Raw genomic sequence first — 16,644 nt, 5'->3', positions numbered from 1 at the left:
CATGTTGTATTTGTGATGTACTTTGATTAACTTGTGAATAAATGACTATTTGATTGTCAGATAGATGATCAGTTTGATGCATTTTGGGATGCATCAAGATTTTCTTCTCAAAGCACAGCCAAGGAAGAATTTATTTCTGTGTTGGATAGAGACGCTGAGTAGACACTGCAGAACGGACCTGCTGTAATTCCCAGGACTCCAGGATAGCACAGCGCCAGCCTCGATCTGCTATTTACAAGACTTGCTCTTTTCAGCAGACTTCCTTCCAACGCTCTAAGCCCAGCTCAGCCAAACATAAATAGGGCCAGACTTAACTAAGGATATCTACCTGTTAATTCATGTTCTTATTTACATTGTAGTGGATGAGTAATACATATAGTCAATAGATGCTTGAATGAACCTTTTTTGCATATTGGCATCGTTTGTGATTTAAGTAATTTGTGTACTGGTACATAATTTGTTAACAAAAATGACAATATGTTGTTGGGTATACACACAGAAACAGCAATTGTCAGAAACATCGAACCAATTATGTAATTTGGTCCTTAGCTTTGACTCGTGTCTGTACATACATAAACAATGGGTTGTTGTGACTCATGTCTGTACATACAGTACATAAACAATGGGTTGTTGTGACTCATGTCTGTACATACAGTACATAAACAATGGGTTGTTGTGACTCATGTCTGTACATACAGTACATAAACAATGGGTTGTTGTGACTCGTGGCTGTACATACAGTACATAAACATTGGGTTGTTGTGACTCACGTCTGTACATACAGTACATAAACAATGTCTTGTTGTAACTCGTGTCTGTACATACAGTACATAAACAATGGGTTGTTGTGACCCGTGGCTGTACATACAGTACATAAACATTGGGTTGTTGTGACTCACGTCTATACATACAGTACATAAACTATGTGTTGTTGTGACTCGTGTCTGTACATACAGTACATTAACAATGGGTTGTTGTGACTCGTGTCTGTACATACAGTACATTAACAATGTGTTGTTGTAACTCATGTCTGTACACATAAACAATGGCTCCTGATCCTTTCCATGTGAGTGCCCATCAGATAGTATCAGTGACTGGCTGGTCTCTCTTCTCCTCCAGCTCAGACTCCTGGGGTGCATCCCAAATGGCACCTTTTTCCTTACATAGTGCACTACTTTTGACCAGAGCACTGTGGGGAATAGGGTGCCATTTGTGAAGCAACCGTGGCTGCTGCATACTGCTGACAGCATGAGGCCACATGGCCCCCAACACAATCAATCTCCATCTCAGCTGCTTGCTTCAGCACTGCAGAGAGCTGCACTGAGCATGCCCGCTGCATCTGCAGCCTGTGGATGGATGGAGTGGAGAGGAGGAGGAGGAGACAGAGTGGAGGGGAGAAGAGAAGGAGAGAGAGAGAATCACACAGGAGCTGCTGTTCAGTGCAGTGATGCTGCTGCAGCAGAGAGGAGAGGGGCTGCAGAGGGGGCTTCAGAATGAACAATAACAGACAAAACAGGGAGAACATGGAATGTTGTGGTGGAATGCAGAATGTTGGATTGTCTGGAACGGACATCATTAATGACCTGAAGACAAGTATGGGTAAGACAGGAGAAGACAAAATGTTTCTGACGGATGGAGAACGTTTTAAGATCAGAAAACGGATTAAAGAGGAAGATGGAAGGATGATCTCTGAGGAAAGATCAAGAGTAACCAGCCAGATCTATTTAGACAGATCTATGCTAATCGGTCTTTCTCTGTGGCATCCTCATCCGTCAGCATTTGATATTTTAGCTGCCAGAGCCTTTGTTGTCAGTGAATGGGCATCACTCCTTGGGAATAGATTTAATAGATTTGGTGTTTTGAAAATGAATGGGCTATAGAACGACATTGTCATCCTCTCTCTCTCTCTCTCTCTCTCTCTCTCTCTCTCTCTCTCTCTCTCTCTCTCTCTCTCTCTCTCTCTCTCTCTCTCTCTCTCTCTCTCTCTCTCTCTCTCTCTCTCTCTCTCTCTCTCTCTTTCTCTCTTTCTCTCTTTCCTTTCACTCTCTTTCTTCATTTTATCTCTCTCTCCTCTCTGCAGTGAGCCGAGGCAGTGTTGGACTGTGACAGTGTTTCCCTGGGTATCTAGTTCTGCGACTGTCACTGTAACAGTGAGTCCCAGACGGAGGGGAGATGTATGCCTTCTACTCCCTGCTAGTTTACATTTTCTACACTGTCTTCAAGAAGGAGGAGGAAGAAGCCCTGGAAGCTGCTCAGGGCGGAGCCTCAGCGGTGAGTCTAGTCTCAAATGGCATCATATTCCCTATAAAGGGCACTACAGGGCACTAATATAGTGCACTTTGAAGCTCACAATGTGTAGTATACAGATACCTCAGTAGAGTCTAGTAACAGTGTGTAACTACAGTCCTCAGTAGAGTCTAGTAACAGGGTTTATCTACAGCCCTCAGTAGAGTCTAGTAACAGTGTGTAACTACAGCCCTCAGTAGAGTCTAGTAACAGGGTTTATCTACAGCCCTCAGTAGAGTCTAGTAACAGGGTTTATCTACAGCCCTCAGTAGAGTCTAGTAACAGTGTTTAACTACAGCCCTCAGCAGAGTCTAGTAACAGGGTTTATCTACAGCCCTCAGTAGAGTCTAGTAACAGTGTTTAACTACAGCCCTCAGTAGAGTCTAGTAACAGGGTTTATCTACAGCCCTCAGTAGAGTCTAGTAACAGTGTTTAACTACAGCCCTCAGTAGAGTCTAGTAACAGTGTGTAACTACAGCCCTCAGTAGAGTCTAGTAACAGTGTTTATCTACAGCCCTCAGTAGAGTCTAGTAACAGGGTTTATCTACAGCCCTCAGTAGAGTCTAGTAACAGTGTTTAACTACAGCCCTCAGTAGAGTCTAGTAACAGTGTGTAACTACAGCCCTCAGTAGAGTCTAGTAACAGTGTTTATCTACAGCCCTCAGTAGAGTCTAGTAACAGTGTTTATCTACAGCCCTCAGTAGAGTCTAGTAACAGGGTTTATCTACAGCCCTCAGTAGAGTCTAGTAACAGTGTTTATCTACAGCCCTCAGTAGAGTCTAGTAACAGGGTTTATCTACAGCCCTCAGTAGAGTCTAGTAACAGTGTTTAACTACAGCCCTCAGTAGAGTCTAGTACAGTCCTCAGTAGAGTCTAGTAACAGTGTGTAACTACAGCCCTCAGTAGAGTCTAGTAACAGTGTTTATCTACAGCCCTCAGTAGAGTCTAGTAACAGTGTTTAACTACAGCCCTCAGTAGAGTCTAGTAACAGTGTTTAACTACAGTCCTCAGTAGAGTCTAGTAACTGTGTTTAACTACAGCCCTCAGTAGAGTCTAGTAACAGTGTTTATCTACAGCCCTCAGTAGAGTCTAGTAACAGTGTTTATCTACAGCCCTCAGTAGAGTCTAGTAACAGTGTTTAACTACAGCCCTCAGTAGAGTCTAGTAACAGTGTTTAACTACAGCCCTCAGTAGAGTCTAGTAACAGTGTTTATCTACAGCCCTCAGTAGAGTCTAGTAACCGTGTTCAACTACAGCCCTCAGTAGAGTCTAGTAACAGTGTTTAACTACAGCCCTCAGTAGAGTCTAGTAACAGGGTTTATCTACAGCCCTCAGTAGAGTCTAGTAACCGTGTTTAACTACAGCCCTCAGTAGAGTCTAGTAACAGTGTTTAACTACAGCCCTCAGTAGAGTCTAGTAACAGTGTGTAACTACAGCCCTCAGTAGAGTCTAGTAACAGGGTTTATCTACAGCCCTCAGTAGAGTCTAGTAACAGGGTTTATCTACAGCCCTCAGTAGAGTCTAGTAACCGTGTTTATCTACAGCCCTCAGTAGAGTCTAGTAACAGTGTTTAACTCCAGCCCTCAGTAGAGTCTAGTAACAGGGTTTATCTACAGCCCTCAGTAGAGTCTAGTAACCGTGTTTAACTACAGCCCTCAGTAGAGTCTAGTAACAGGGTTTATCTACAGCCCTCAGTAGAGTCTAGTAACAGTGTTTATCTACAGCCCTCAGTAGAGTCTAGTAACAGTGTTTAACTACAGCCCTCAGTAGAGTCTAGTAACAGGGTTTATCTACAGCCCTCAGTAGAGTCTAGTAACCGTGTTTAACTACAGCCCTCAGTAGAGTCTAGTAACAGTGTGTAACTACAGCCCTCAGTAGAGTCTAGTAACAGGGTTTATCTACAGCCCTCAGTAGAGTCTAGTAACAGTGTTTATCTACAGCCCCACGCGGTTCCTTTGTCTTGTCATCAGAGGATGGTAACCAGCAGCAGGACTACCAATCCCATGACAGCAGGGAAACTGTGTAGATACTGAGCTATTTATGTAAGTCTACTGTCTGGGGGATATGTTACTGCTAATCTCACAAATGTACATCTGAAATGCTATTTTATGTCGGTAGAGAGAGATGTCCATGCTGTCATACATGTTGTGTCGGTTGATTGTATATGGTGAACAGCATCTGGGCTGGCAGTGACATCTGGGCTGGCAGTGTGTATGTGTGTGTGTTGTGTCTGTGTTGGAGGTTAACACAGTATTTAGTAACACTAATGTCTGTTTCTGCTCTCTGCCATCCCCCTGTCTGTCTGTTGCTGTGATCAGGGGCCAGGACGTGTTTCCATGGAAACAAGGAGCAGGAGGAAAAAAGGCCACACACTCAGGAAGGAGAGGAAGAAAAGGGGGCGTGGCAGCAGGTTGAGTGACTCCAGTGAGTGGATGCTTTATGACAACAATGTCTATAAATAGAAGCATCTGTAACACTGGTTAAATACTTAACTACTGTACTTGCTACTGACAGATATCAGTGATAATTGCTGTTATTATGGTATAGATAGATATTTCTCATGGTGATCAATAGATACTTTAAATACCAGGCTTAATGATAAACAAATAGTTGTACCTTTATTTAACTAGGCAAGTCAGTTATGAACAAATTCTTATTTACAATGACGGCCTACCCTGGCCAAACCTGGATGACGCTGGGCCAATTGTACGCCGCCCTATGGGACTCCCAATCACAGCCGGATGTGATACAGCCTGGATTTGAACCAGACTGTATTTGAACACTGAGATGCAGTGCCTTAGACCGCTGCGCCACTCAGGAGCCCAATAGCTACTGTAGAATAGGAATAAGAGCAATGATAATAGCTACTGTAGAATAGGAATAACAGGAATGATAATAGCTACTGTTTTGATGTGGTATATCTCTCATGGTGATTTATGGTGATTTCTCACGGTGATAACTCATGGTGATTTATGGTGATTTCTCATGGTGATTTATGGTGATTTATGGTGATTTCTCATGGTGATTTCTCATGGTGATTTATGGTGATTTCTCATGGTGTTTTATGGTGATTTCTCACGGTGATAACTCATGGTGATTTATGGTGATTTCTCATGGTGATTTCTCACGGTAATAACTCATAGTGATTTATGGTGATTTCTCATGGTGATTTATGGTGATTTCTCATGGTGATTTCTCATGGTGATTTATGGTGATTTTTCATGGTGATTTCTTATAGTGATTTATGGTGATTTCTCATAGTGATTGATCGTATGAATTCATGCCCTTTTTAAAATGCTGATGTATTTTCTTCAAGGCAGTAGCAGTGATAGTGACGGCCTGTCCCTGAGTGATGAAGATGATGATGGTAGTGGAGGTGGTGAAGTGCCCGATATCCCAGCATGCACTCCTCTGGGTGCCTTCCTGTCCTTTAAACAGGAGAACGAGAAAAGGAGGGAGGTCCAGGTGCAGCTGGAGACAGCAGGAAAGGTAGGCTTCACCACAAACACCTGGCACCCTATTCCCTATAGGCCCTGGTCAAAAGTAGTGACCAATATAGGGTCTCATTTACACAATAGTACTGTTGCTTCTAGTTGTAGCCATGACCTTCTTAGAGCTGATGCATTATCTAAACTTCCTGCTGGTCTAGTTGTAGCCATGACCTTCTTAGAGCTGATGCATTATCTAAACTTCCTGCTGGTCTAGTTGTAGCCATGACCTTCTTAGAACTGATGCATTATCTAAACTTCCTGCTGGTCTAGTTGTAGCCATGACCTTCTTAGAGCTGATGAATTATCTAAACTTCCTGCTGGTCTAGTTGTAGCCATGACCTTCTTAGAACTGATGCATTATCTAAACTTCCTGCTGGTCTAGTTGTAGCCATGACCTTCTTAGAACTGATGCATTATCTAAACTTCCTGCTGGTCTAGTTGTAGCCATGATCTTCTTAGAGCTGATGAATTATCTAAACTTCCTGCTGGTCTAGTTGTAGCCATGACCTTCTTAGAACTGATGCATTATCTAAACTTCCTGCTGGTCTAGTTGTAGCCATGACCTTCTTAGAACTGATGCATTATCTAAACTTCCTGCTGGTCTAGTTGTAGCCATTACCTTCTTAGAGCTGATGCATTATCTAAACTTCCTGCTGGTCTAGTTGTAGCCATGACCTTCTTAGAGCTGATGCATTATCTAAACTTCCTGTTGGTCTAGTTGTAGCCATGACCTTCTTAGAGCTGATGCATTATCTAAACTTCCTGTTGGTCTAGTTGTAGCCATGACCTTCTTAGAACTGATGCATTATCTAAACTTCCTGTTGGTCTAGTTGTAGCCATGACCTTCTTAGAACTGATGCATTATCTAAACTTCCTGCTGGTCTAGTTGTAGCCATGACCTTCTTAGAACTGATGCATTATCTAAACTTCCTGTTGGTCTAGTTGTAGCCATGACCTTCTTAGAACTGATGCATTATCTAAACTTCCTGTTGGTCTAGTTGTAGCCATGACCTTCTTAGAGCTGATGCATTATCTAAACTTCCTGTTGGTCTAGTTGTAGCCATGACCTTAGAACTGATGCATTATCTAAACTTCCTGCTGGTCTAGTTGTAGCCATGACCTTCTTAGAACTGATGCATTATCTAAACTTCCTGTTGGTCTAGTTGTAGCCATGACCTTCTTAGAACTGATGCATTATCTAAACTTCCTGCTGGTCTAGTTGTAGCCATGACCTTCTTAGAGCTGATGCATTATCTAAACTTCCTGTTGGTCTAGTTGTAGCCATGACCTTAGAACTGATGCATTATCTAAACTTCCTGCTGGTCTAGTTGTAGCCATGACCTTCTTAGAACTGATGCATTATCTAAACTTCCTGCTGGTCTAGTTGTAGCCATGACCTTCTTAGAACTGATGCATTATCTAAACTTCCTGCTGGTCTAGTTGTAGCCATGACCTTCTTAGAACTGATGCATTATCTAAACTTCCTGTTGGTCTAGTTGTAGCCATGACCTTCTTAGAGCTGATGCATTATCTAAACTTCCTGTTGGTCTAGTTGTAGCCATGACCTTAGAACTGATGCATTATCTAAACTTCCTGCTGGTCTAGTTGTAGCCATGACCTTCTTAGAACTGATACATTATCTAAACTTCCTGTTTGTCTAGTTGTAGCCATGATCTTCTTAGAGCTGATGCATTATCTAAACTTCCTGCTGGTCTAGTTGTAGCCATGACTTTCTTAGAGCTGATGCATTATCTAAACTTCCTGTTGGTCTAGTTGTAGCCATGACCTTCTTAGAGCTGATGCATTATCTAAACTTCCTGCTGGTCTAGTTGTAGCCATGACCTTCTTAGAACTGATGCATTATCTAAACTTCCTGCTGGTCTAGTTGTAGTCATGACATTCTTAGAACTGATGCATTATCTAAACTTCCTGCTGGTCTAGTTGTAGCCATGACCTTCTTAGAACGGATGCATTATCTATACTTCCTGCTGGTCTAGTTGTAGCCATGACCTTCTTAGAACTGATGCATTATCTAAACTTCCTGCTGGTCTAGTTGTAGCCATGACCTTCTTAGAGCTGATGCATTATCTAAACTTCCTGCTGGTCTAGTTGTAGCCATGACCTTCTTAGAGCTGATGCATTATCTAAACTTCCTGTTGGTCTAGTTGTAGCCATGACCTTCTTAGAGCTGATGCATTATCTAAACTTCCTGCTGGTCTAGTTGTAGCCATGACCTTCTTAGAGCTGATGCATTATCTAAACTTCCTGCTGGTCTAGTTGTAGCCATGACCTTCCTAGAGCTGATGCATTATCTAAACTTCCTGCTGGTCTAGTTGTAGCCATGACCTTCTTTGAACTGATGCATTATCTAAACTTCCTGCTGGTCTAGTTGTGGGAGTCTCCCTTGGTTTAGTACACATAGACAGTAGTTCACGCAATAAATTCTACAGTTTCTTGCTTCACGCCTTGTTAGATAAAATCCATCTAAACCCACATTTCCTCCTGGTCCAGTTGATGTCTGAGTCTCCCTTGGTGGCGGTGATGTCCCACTTGCTGAGTTTTCTGGAGCAGTACTCCCACCTCCAGCAGCTGCAGCAGCAGGCTGATCAGTACCGGGTCCAGCTGAAGAGGCACCGGGCCCAGCATCGCCGCCAGATGAAGACCCTGAGGACATCGTACCGTCAGAGGCTGAGAGATAAGAACAGCGTCATCGACAGCCTGGAGGAGGCCATCATCACCCAGCAATACACACCGAGCACCCCGGGGAGCGACGGTGAGACAGGGGAGGGAGTGTTGGAGGAGGGAGGGAGGGAGGGAGAGAGGGAGGTAGGGAGGAAGTGTTGGAGAGAGGGAGGGAGGGAGGGAGGGTGGGAGGTAGGGAGGGAGGGTTGGAGGGTGGGAGGTAGGGAGGGAGGGAGGGAGGGAGGGAGGGAGGGAGGGAGGGAGTGTTGGAGAGAGGGAGGGAGGGAGGAAGTGTTGGAGAGAGGGAGGGAGAGAGGAAGTGTTGGAGAGAGGGAGGGAGAGAGGGTGGGAGGGAGGGAGGTTGGGAGAGAGGGAGGGAGTGTTAGAGAGAGGGAGGGAGGGAGGGAGGGAGGGAGGGAGGGAGGGAGGGAGGGAGGGAGGGAGGGAGGGAGGGAGGGAGGGAGGGAGGCAGGGAGGGAGGGAGGGAGGTAGGGAGCGTGGGAAGGAGGGAGGGAGGGAGGGAGGGAGGGAGGGAGGGAGGGAGGGAGGGAGGCAGGCAGGCAGGCAGGGAGGGAGGGAGGGAGGGAGGGAGGGAGGGAGGGAGGGAGGGAGGGAGGGAGGGAGGGAGGGAGGGAGGGAGGGAGGGAGGGTATATTCCAGTCTGTACTACAGAGAAAAGAAGACAGGCTACACCTGACTGAGATATTTGACTATTTATTTAGTGCTTGTATGAAAAACACAGTGGATGGTTATAATGTCTTGCATCATTTGAAGAGAGTGGCTACAGAAACTCAGGTATTTACTTTAACTGTAGAGAGACAAGGGAGGAGACAGTGCTAGTCATATAGAGCAGAGGGGTATCATTACCACAGGGCCCTGGTCAACAGTGCTAGTCATAGAGAGCAGAGGGTATCATTACCACAGGGCCCTGGTCAACAGTGCTAGTCATAGAGAGCAGAGGGGTATCATTACCACAGGGCCCTGGTCAACAGTGCTCTGTAATAGGGTTCCATTTGGGAAGTAGAATAGGGCAGAGAGTTTGGGAGAAAGACAATCTATTCCACAATGTTCAGATACAGTGTACCCCTCTACAACGTAAGTATAGTTTCATAATGAAATCATTTCACTGTCTGAAATACACAGTAGAGAGAGATGCTGATATGTCGCAGGTTTCTTAGAATAGGGCTGTTGGTGTAAATCAAGTTGGGATGAGGAATGACATCAGACTATAGTTGTGTCACAAATGACACCCTTTTCCAAAGATAGTGGCCTTTGGCTGGTCAAAGTAGTGCACTGTGTAGAGAGTAGGATGACCTTTGGGATGCAGACTAACTGACCTCAAAGCCATGGATGTGTTGAGGGATCTGTTCTCCTTTAGATTGAATCAGATATTCTGCTTTGGGCAACAGAAGAATGACAGCCCTCCCTCACCCTTATCAACCTATCAGAGTGTGTGTGTGTGTGTGTGTGTGTGTGTGTGTGTGTGTGTGTGTGTGTGTGTGTGTGTGTGTGTGTGTGTGTGTGTGTGTGTGTGTGTGTGTGTGTGTGTGTGTGTGTGTGTGTGTGTGTGTGTGTGTGTGTGTGTGTGTGTGTGTGCTCGCGCGCGCACGTCTGTAGCATATATGCCCCTGCTTGTGTGTGTGGCTGTATGTGTATAATATCATGAATTTATTGTAATGTGTGTTGGCTGTATGTGTATAATATCATGAATGTACTGTAATGTGTGTGTATAATATCATGAATGTACTGTAATGTGTGTGTTGGCTGTATGTGTATAATATCATGAATGTAGTGTAATGTATGTGTATAATATCATGAATGTACTGTAATGTGTGTGAATAATATCATGAATGTATTGTAATGTGTGTGTATAATATCATGAATGTACTGTAATGTATGTGTATAATATCATGAATGTACTGTAATGTATGTGTATAATATCATGAATGTACTGTAATGTGTGTTGGCTGTATGTGTATAATATCATGAATGTACTGTAATGTGTGTGTATAATATCATGAATGTACTGTAATGTATGTGTATAATATCATGAATGTACTGTAATGTGTGTTGGCTGTATGTGTATGAATGTACTGTAATGTATGTGTATAATATCATGAATGTACTGTAATGTGAGGACAATACAGTGCCACTGACACGGCCCGCTACCAAAACCTGCGGGCTCTCCTTCACTGCAGCCGAGGTGAGTAAAACATTTAAAGGTGTTAACCCTCGCAAGGCTGCAGGCCCAGACGGTATTCCCAGCCGCGTCCTCAGAGCATGCGCAGACCAGCTGGCTGGTGTGTTTACGGACATATTCAATCAATCCTTATCCCAGTCTGCTGTTCCCACATGCTTCAAGAGGGCCACCATTGTTCCTGTTCCCAAGAGAGCTAAGGTAACTGAGCTAAACGACTTCCGCCCCGTAGCACTCACCTCCGTCATCATGAAGTGCTTTGAGAGACTAGTCAGGGACCATATCACCTCCACCCTACCGGACACCCTAGACCCACTCCAATTTGCTTACCGACCCAATAGGCCCACAGACGACGCAATCGCAACCACACTGCACACTGCCCTAACCCATCTGGACAAGAGGAATACCTATGTGAGAATGCTGTTCATCGACTACAGCTCAGCATTTAACACCATAGTACCCTCCAAACTCGTCATCAAGCTCGAGACCCTGGGTCTCGACCCCGCCCTGTGCAACTGGGTCCTGGACTCCCTGATGGGCCGCCCCCAGGTGGTGAGGGTAGGTAACAACATCTCCACCCCGCTGATCCTCAACATTGGGGCCCCACAAGGGTGCGTTCTGAGCCCTCTCCTGTACTCCCTGTTCACCCACGACTGTGTGGCCATGCACGCCTCCAACTCAATCATCAAGTTTGCGGATGACACTACAGTGGTAGGCTTGATTACCAACAACGACGAGACGGCCTACAGGGAGGAGGTGAGGGCCCTCGGAGTGTGGTGTCAGGAAAATAACCTCACACTCAACGTCAACAAAACAAAGGAGATGATTGTGGACTTCAGGAAACAGCAGAGGGAGCACCCCCCTATCCACATCGACGGGTCAGTAGTGGAGAAGGTGGAAAGTTTTAAGTTCCTCGGTGTACACATCACGGACAAACTGAATTGGTCCGCCCACACAGACAGCGTTGTGAAGAAGGCGCAGCAGCGCCTCTTCAACCTCAGGAGGCTGAAGAAATTCGGCTTGTCACCAAAAGCACTCACAAACTTCTACAGATGCACAATCGAGAGCATCCTGTCGGGCTGTATCACCGCCTGGTACGGCAACTGCTCCGCCCACAACCGTAAGGCTCTCCAGAGGGTAGTGAGGTCTGCACAACGCATCACCGGGGGCAAACTACCTGCCCTCCAGGACACCTACACCACCCGATGTCACAGGAAGGCCATAAAGATCATCAAGGACAACAACCACCCAAGCCACTGCCTGTTCACCCCGCTATCATCCAGAAGGCGAGGTCAGTACAGGTGCATCAAAGCAGGGACCGAGAGACTGAAAAACAGCTTCTATCTCAAGGCCATCAGACTGTTAAACAGCCACCACTAACATTTAGCGGCCGCTGCCAACATACTGACTCAACTCCAGCCACTTTAATAATGGGAATTGATGGAAATTATATAAAAATGTACCACTAGCCACTTTAAACAATGCCACTTAATATAATGTTTACATACCCTACATTACTCATCTCATATGTATATGTATATACTGTACCCTATATCATCTACTGCATCTTGCCATCTTTATGTAATACATGTATCACTAGCCACTTTAAACTATGCCACTTTATGTTTACATACCCTACATTACTCATCTCATATGTATATACTGTACTCTATACCATCTACTGCATCTTGCCTATGCCGTTCTGTACCATCACTCATTCATATATCTTTATGTACATATTCTTATCCCTTTACACTTGTGTGTATAAGGTAGTAGTTGTGGAATTGTTAGGTTAGATTACTTGTTGGTTATTACTGCATTGTCGGAACTAGAAGCACAAGCATTTCGCTACACTCGCATTAACATCTGCTAACCATGTGTATGTGACAAATAAAATTTGATTTGATTTGATGTGTGTTGGCTGTATGTGTATAATATCATGAATGTACTGTAATGTATGTGTATAATATCATGTATGTACTGTAATGTATGTGTATAATATCATGAATGTACTGTAATGTATGTGTATAATATCATGAATGTACTGTAATGTGTGTTGGCTGTATGTGTATAATACCATGAATGTACTGTAATGTGTGTGTATAATATCATGAATGTACTGTAATGTGTGTTGGCTGTATGTGTATAATATCATGAATGTACTGTAATGTGTGTTGGCTGTATGTGTATAATATCATGAATGTCCTGTAATGTATGTGTATAATATCATGAATGTACTGTAATGTATGTGTATAATATCATGAATGTACTGTAATGTATGTGTATAATATCATGAATGTACTGTAATGTATGTGTATAATATCATGAATGTACTGTAATGTATGTGTATAATATCATGAATGTACTGTAATGTATGTGTATAATATCATGAATGTACTGTAATGTATGTGTATAATATCATGAATGTACTGTAATGTATGTGTATAATATCATGAATGTACTGTAATGTATGTGTATAATATCATGAATGTACTGTAATGTGTTTTGGCTGTATGTGTATAATATCATGAATGTACTGTAATGTGTGTGTATAATATCATGAATGTACTGTAATGTATGTGTTCGCTGTACGTGTATAACATCATGAATGTACTGTAATGTATGTGTATAATATCATGAATGTACTGTAATGTGTGTGTTGGCTGTATGTGTATAATATCATGAATGTACTGTAATGTATGTGTATAATATCATGAATGTACTGTAATGTATGTGTATAATATCATGAATGTACTGTAATGTATGTGTATAATATCATGAATGTACTGTAATGTGTGTGTATAATATCATGAATGTACTGTAATGTGTGTTGGCTGTATGTGTATAATATCATGAATGTACTGTAATGTATGTGTATAATATCATGAATGTACTGTAATGTATGTGTATAATATCATGAATGTACTGTAATGTGTTTTGGCTGTATGTGTATAATATCATGAATGTACTGTAATGTGTGTGTATAATATCATGAATGTACTGTAATGTATGTGTTGGCTGTACGTGTATAACATCATGAATGTACTGTAATGTATGTGTATAATATCATGAATGTACTGTAATGTGTGTTGGCTGTATGTGTATAATATCATGAATGTACTGTAATGTATGTGTATAATATCATGAATGTACTGTAATGTATGTGTATAATATCATGAATGTACTGTAATGTATGTGTATAATATCATGAATGTACTGTAATGTATGTGTATAATATCATGAATGTACTGTAATGTGTGTTGGCTGTATGTGTATAATATCATGAATGTACTGTAATGTATGTGTATAATATCATGAATGTACTGTAATGTATGTGTATAATATCATGAATGTACTGTAATGTATGTGTATAATATCATGAATGTACTGTAATGTGTGTTGGCTGTATGTGTATAATATCATGAATGTACTGTAATGTGTGTTAGCATAATACCATGAATGTACTGTACTGTAATGTATGTGTATAATATCATGAATGTACTGTAATGTGTGTTGGCTGTATGTGTATAATATCATGAATGTACTGTAATGTGTGTGTATAATATCATGAATGTACTGTAATGTGTGTGTTGGCTGTATGTGTATAATATCATGAATGTACTGTAATGTATGTGTATAATATCATGAATGTACTGTAATGTATGTGTATAATATCATGAATGTACTGTAATGTGTGTTGGCTGTATGTGTGACAGTAATCTCGGCACCCAAAACCAAATCAGCTACTCATTTGGAATGTTTAGGATGTCATGACAGATTGGTGTGACAGTGACAGCGAGCTCTGCATAGTAAGTGATCCCTCCTCTCTCCTAATGCAGTATAGTCCTCTCTGACTAGTACAGTATAACCCTGGAGAAACATGCCACTAGATGAACCAAAACGAGGTTCTCTCTGCTCTGCAGCAGAATGTGTGGCTTTCCTAAGTGGGAGACCTCAGGCATTACCTCCTCTCATTACGCGTCAAACAGCGTTAGATAAAGAGATGGATGGTGGTACTATGGTACTATGGTACTTGGCCAGGGACTCAGTTGTTATAACCTATCCCTGTGAGTGTTAGACAGAGAGATGGATGGATGTATGGTACAATGGTACTATGGTACTTGGCCAGGGAATCCGTTGTTATATCATGAATAAACTATCCCTGTGAGTGCTGCTTTCTCTTCCCTCCACTGTGAGTAGAGCACTTACATACCAGCCTCCGTCACATGCTAGATGCTAGACCTCCACGTGTACCGTGTCAGATATAAATATCCCTGGGACAGGGATGGGGGAGGGGCACTTCCCAGTGTTATGATCCTGGGACAGGGATGGGGGAGGGGCACTTCCCAGTGTTATGATCCTGGGACAGGGATGGGGGAGGGGCACTTCCCAGTGTTATGATCCTGGGACAGGGATGGGGGGGGGGGCACTTCCCAGTGTTATGATCCTGGTGCAGGAAAGGAAAGGTTGTTTGGTTGTTCTGCAGGTCTGAGCTCCCTGCATCCCACTCCCAAATGGCAACCTTCAACCTATATATAGTGTAATACCAGGGCCCTGGGGGAATAGGGTAACATTTGACCAGGGCCCTGGGGGAATAGGGTAACATTTGACCAGGGCCCTGGGGGAATAGGGTAACATTTGACCAGGGCCCTGGGGGAATAGGGTAACATTTGACCAGGGCCCTGGGGGGAATAGGGTAACATTTGACCAGGGCCCTGGGGGAATAGGGTAACATTTGACCAGGGCCCTGGGGGGAATAGGGTAACATTTGACCAGGGCCCTGAGGGAATAGGGTAACATTTGACCAGGGCCCTGGGGGAATAGGGTAACATTTGACCAGGGCCCTGGGGGAATAGGGTAACATTTGACCAGGGCCCTGGGGGGAATAGGGTAACATTTGACCAGGGCCCTGGGGGAATAGGGTAACATTTGACCAGGGCCCTGGGGGGAATAGGGTAACATTTGACCAGGGCCCTGGGGGGAATAGGGTAACATTTGACCAGAGCCCTGGGGGAATAGGGTAACATTTGACCAGGGCCCTGGGGGGAATCGGGTAACATTTGACCAGGGCCCTGGGGGGAATCGGGTAACATTTGACCAGGGCCCTGGGGGAATAGGGTAACATTTGACCAGGGCCCTGGGGGAATAGGGTAACATTTGACCAGGGCCCTGGGGGGGAATAGGGTAACATTTGACCAGGGCCCTGGGGGAATAGGGTAACATTTGACCAGGGCCCTGGGGGAATAGGGTAACATTTGACCAGGGCCCTGGGGGGAATAGGGTAACATTTGACCAGGGCCCTGGGGGGAATAGGGTAACATTTGACCAGGGCCCTGGGGGAATAGGGTAACATTTGACCAGGGCCCTGGGGGAATAGGGTAACATTTGACCAGGGCCCTGGGGGGAATAGGGTAACATTTGACCAGAGCCCTGGGGGGAATAGGGTAACATTTGACCAGAGCCCTGGGGGAATAGGGTAACATTTGACCAGGGCCCTGGGGGGAATAGGGTAACATTTGACCAGGGCCATGGGGGGAATATGGGCTCCCGAGTGGGGCAGCGGTCTAAGGCACTGCATCCCAGTGCTAGAGGCGTCACTACAGGCACCCTGGTTCAAATCCAGGCTGTATCACAACCGGCTGTGATTGGGAGTTCCATAGGGCGGTGCACAATTGACCCAACATCGCCCGGGTTTGGCCGGGGTAGGCCATCATTGTAAATAAGAATTTCTTCTTAACTGACTTGCATTAGTTAAATAAAGGTTAAATTAAATAAATAGGGAAAGATTTGGGATGCAGGCTGTGTGTCATGGTGGAGTAAAGGAAAGGCGTTTTGGTGGTTTCTGTGATCTGTGTTTTCTGCAGGATCCTCTGAGCAGAAAAGAAGTGGTGTATAGTACTGAAGTAAAAATACTTTAAAGTATTACTTAAGTCGTTTTTGGGGGTATCTGTACTTTACTTTACTATTTATATATACTTTACTATTTAC

At 43.9% G+C, this 16,644-nt stretch overlaps 1 protein-coding gene across 1 annotated transcript in view; it reads left to right on the top strand.

The window, feature by feature from the left end:
* Nucleotides 1-1,404: 1,404 nt before the first annotated feature.
* Nucleotides 1,405-16,644, top strand: part of LOC139572978 (kinesin-like protein KIFC3) — a 39,790-nt gene continuing 24,550 nt past the window's right edge. The window contains exons 1-5 of the mRNA XM_071395899.1: nt 1,405-1,599; nt 2,081-2,271; nt 4,605-4,710; nt 5,603-5,775; nt 8,289-8,550. Of these exons, the coding sequence (XP_071252000.1) occupies nt 2,173-2,271; nt 4,605-4,710; nt 5,603-5,775; nt 8,289-8,550 (640 nt within the window). The 5' untranslated portion in view covers nt 1,405-1,599; nt 2,081-2,172. The remainder of the gene's footprint in view (nt 1,600-2,080; nt 2,272-4,604; nt 4,711-5,602; nt 5,776-8,288; nt 8,551-16,644) is intronic.

This window comes from Salvelinus alpinus, chromosome 4 (assembly GCF_045679555.1).
Source record: "Salvelinus alpinus chromosome 4, SLU_Salpinus.1, whole genome shotgun sequence".
Taxonomy (NCBI): Eukaryota; Metazoa; Chordata; class Actinopteri; order Salmoniformes; family Salmonidae; genus Salvelinus; species Salvelinus alpinus.
This window is presented reverse-complemented; position numbering and strand designations above follow the sequence as displayed.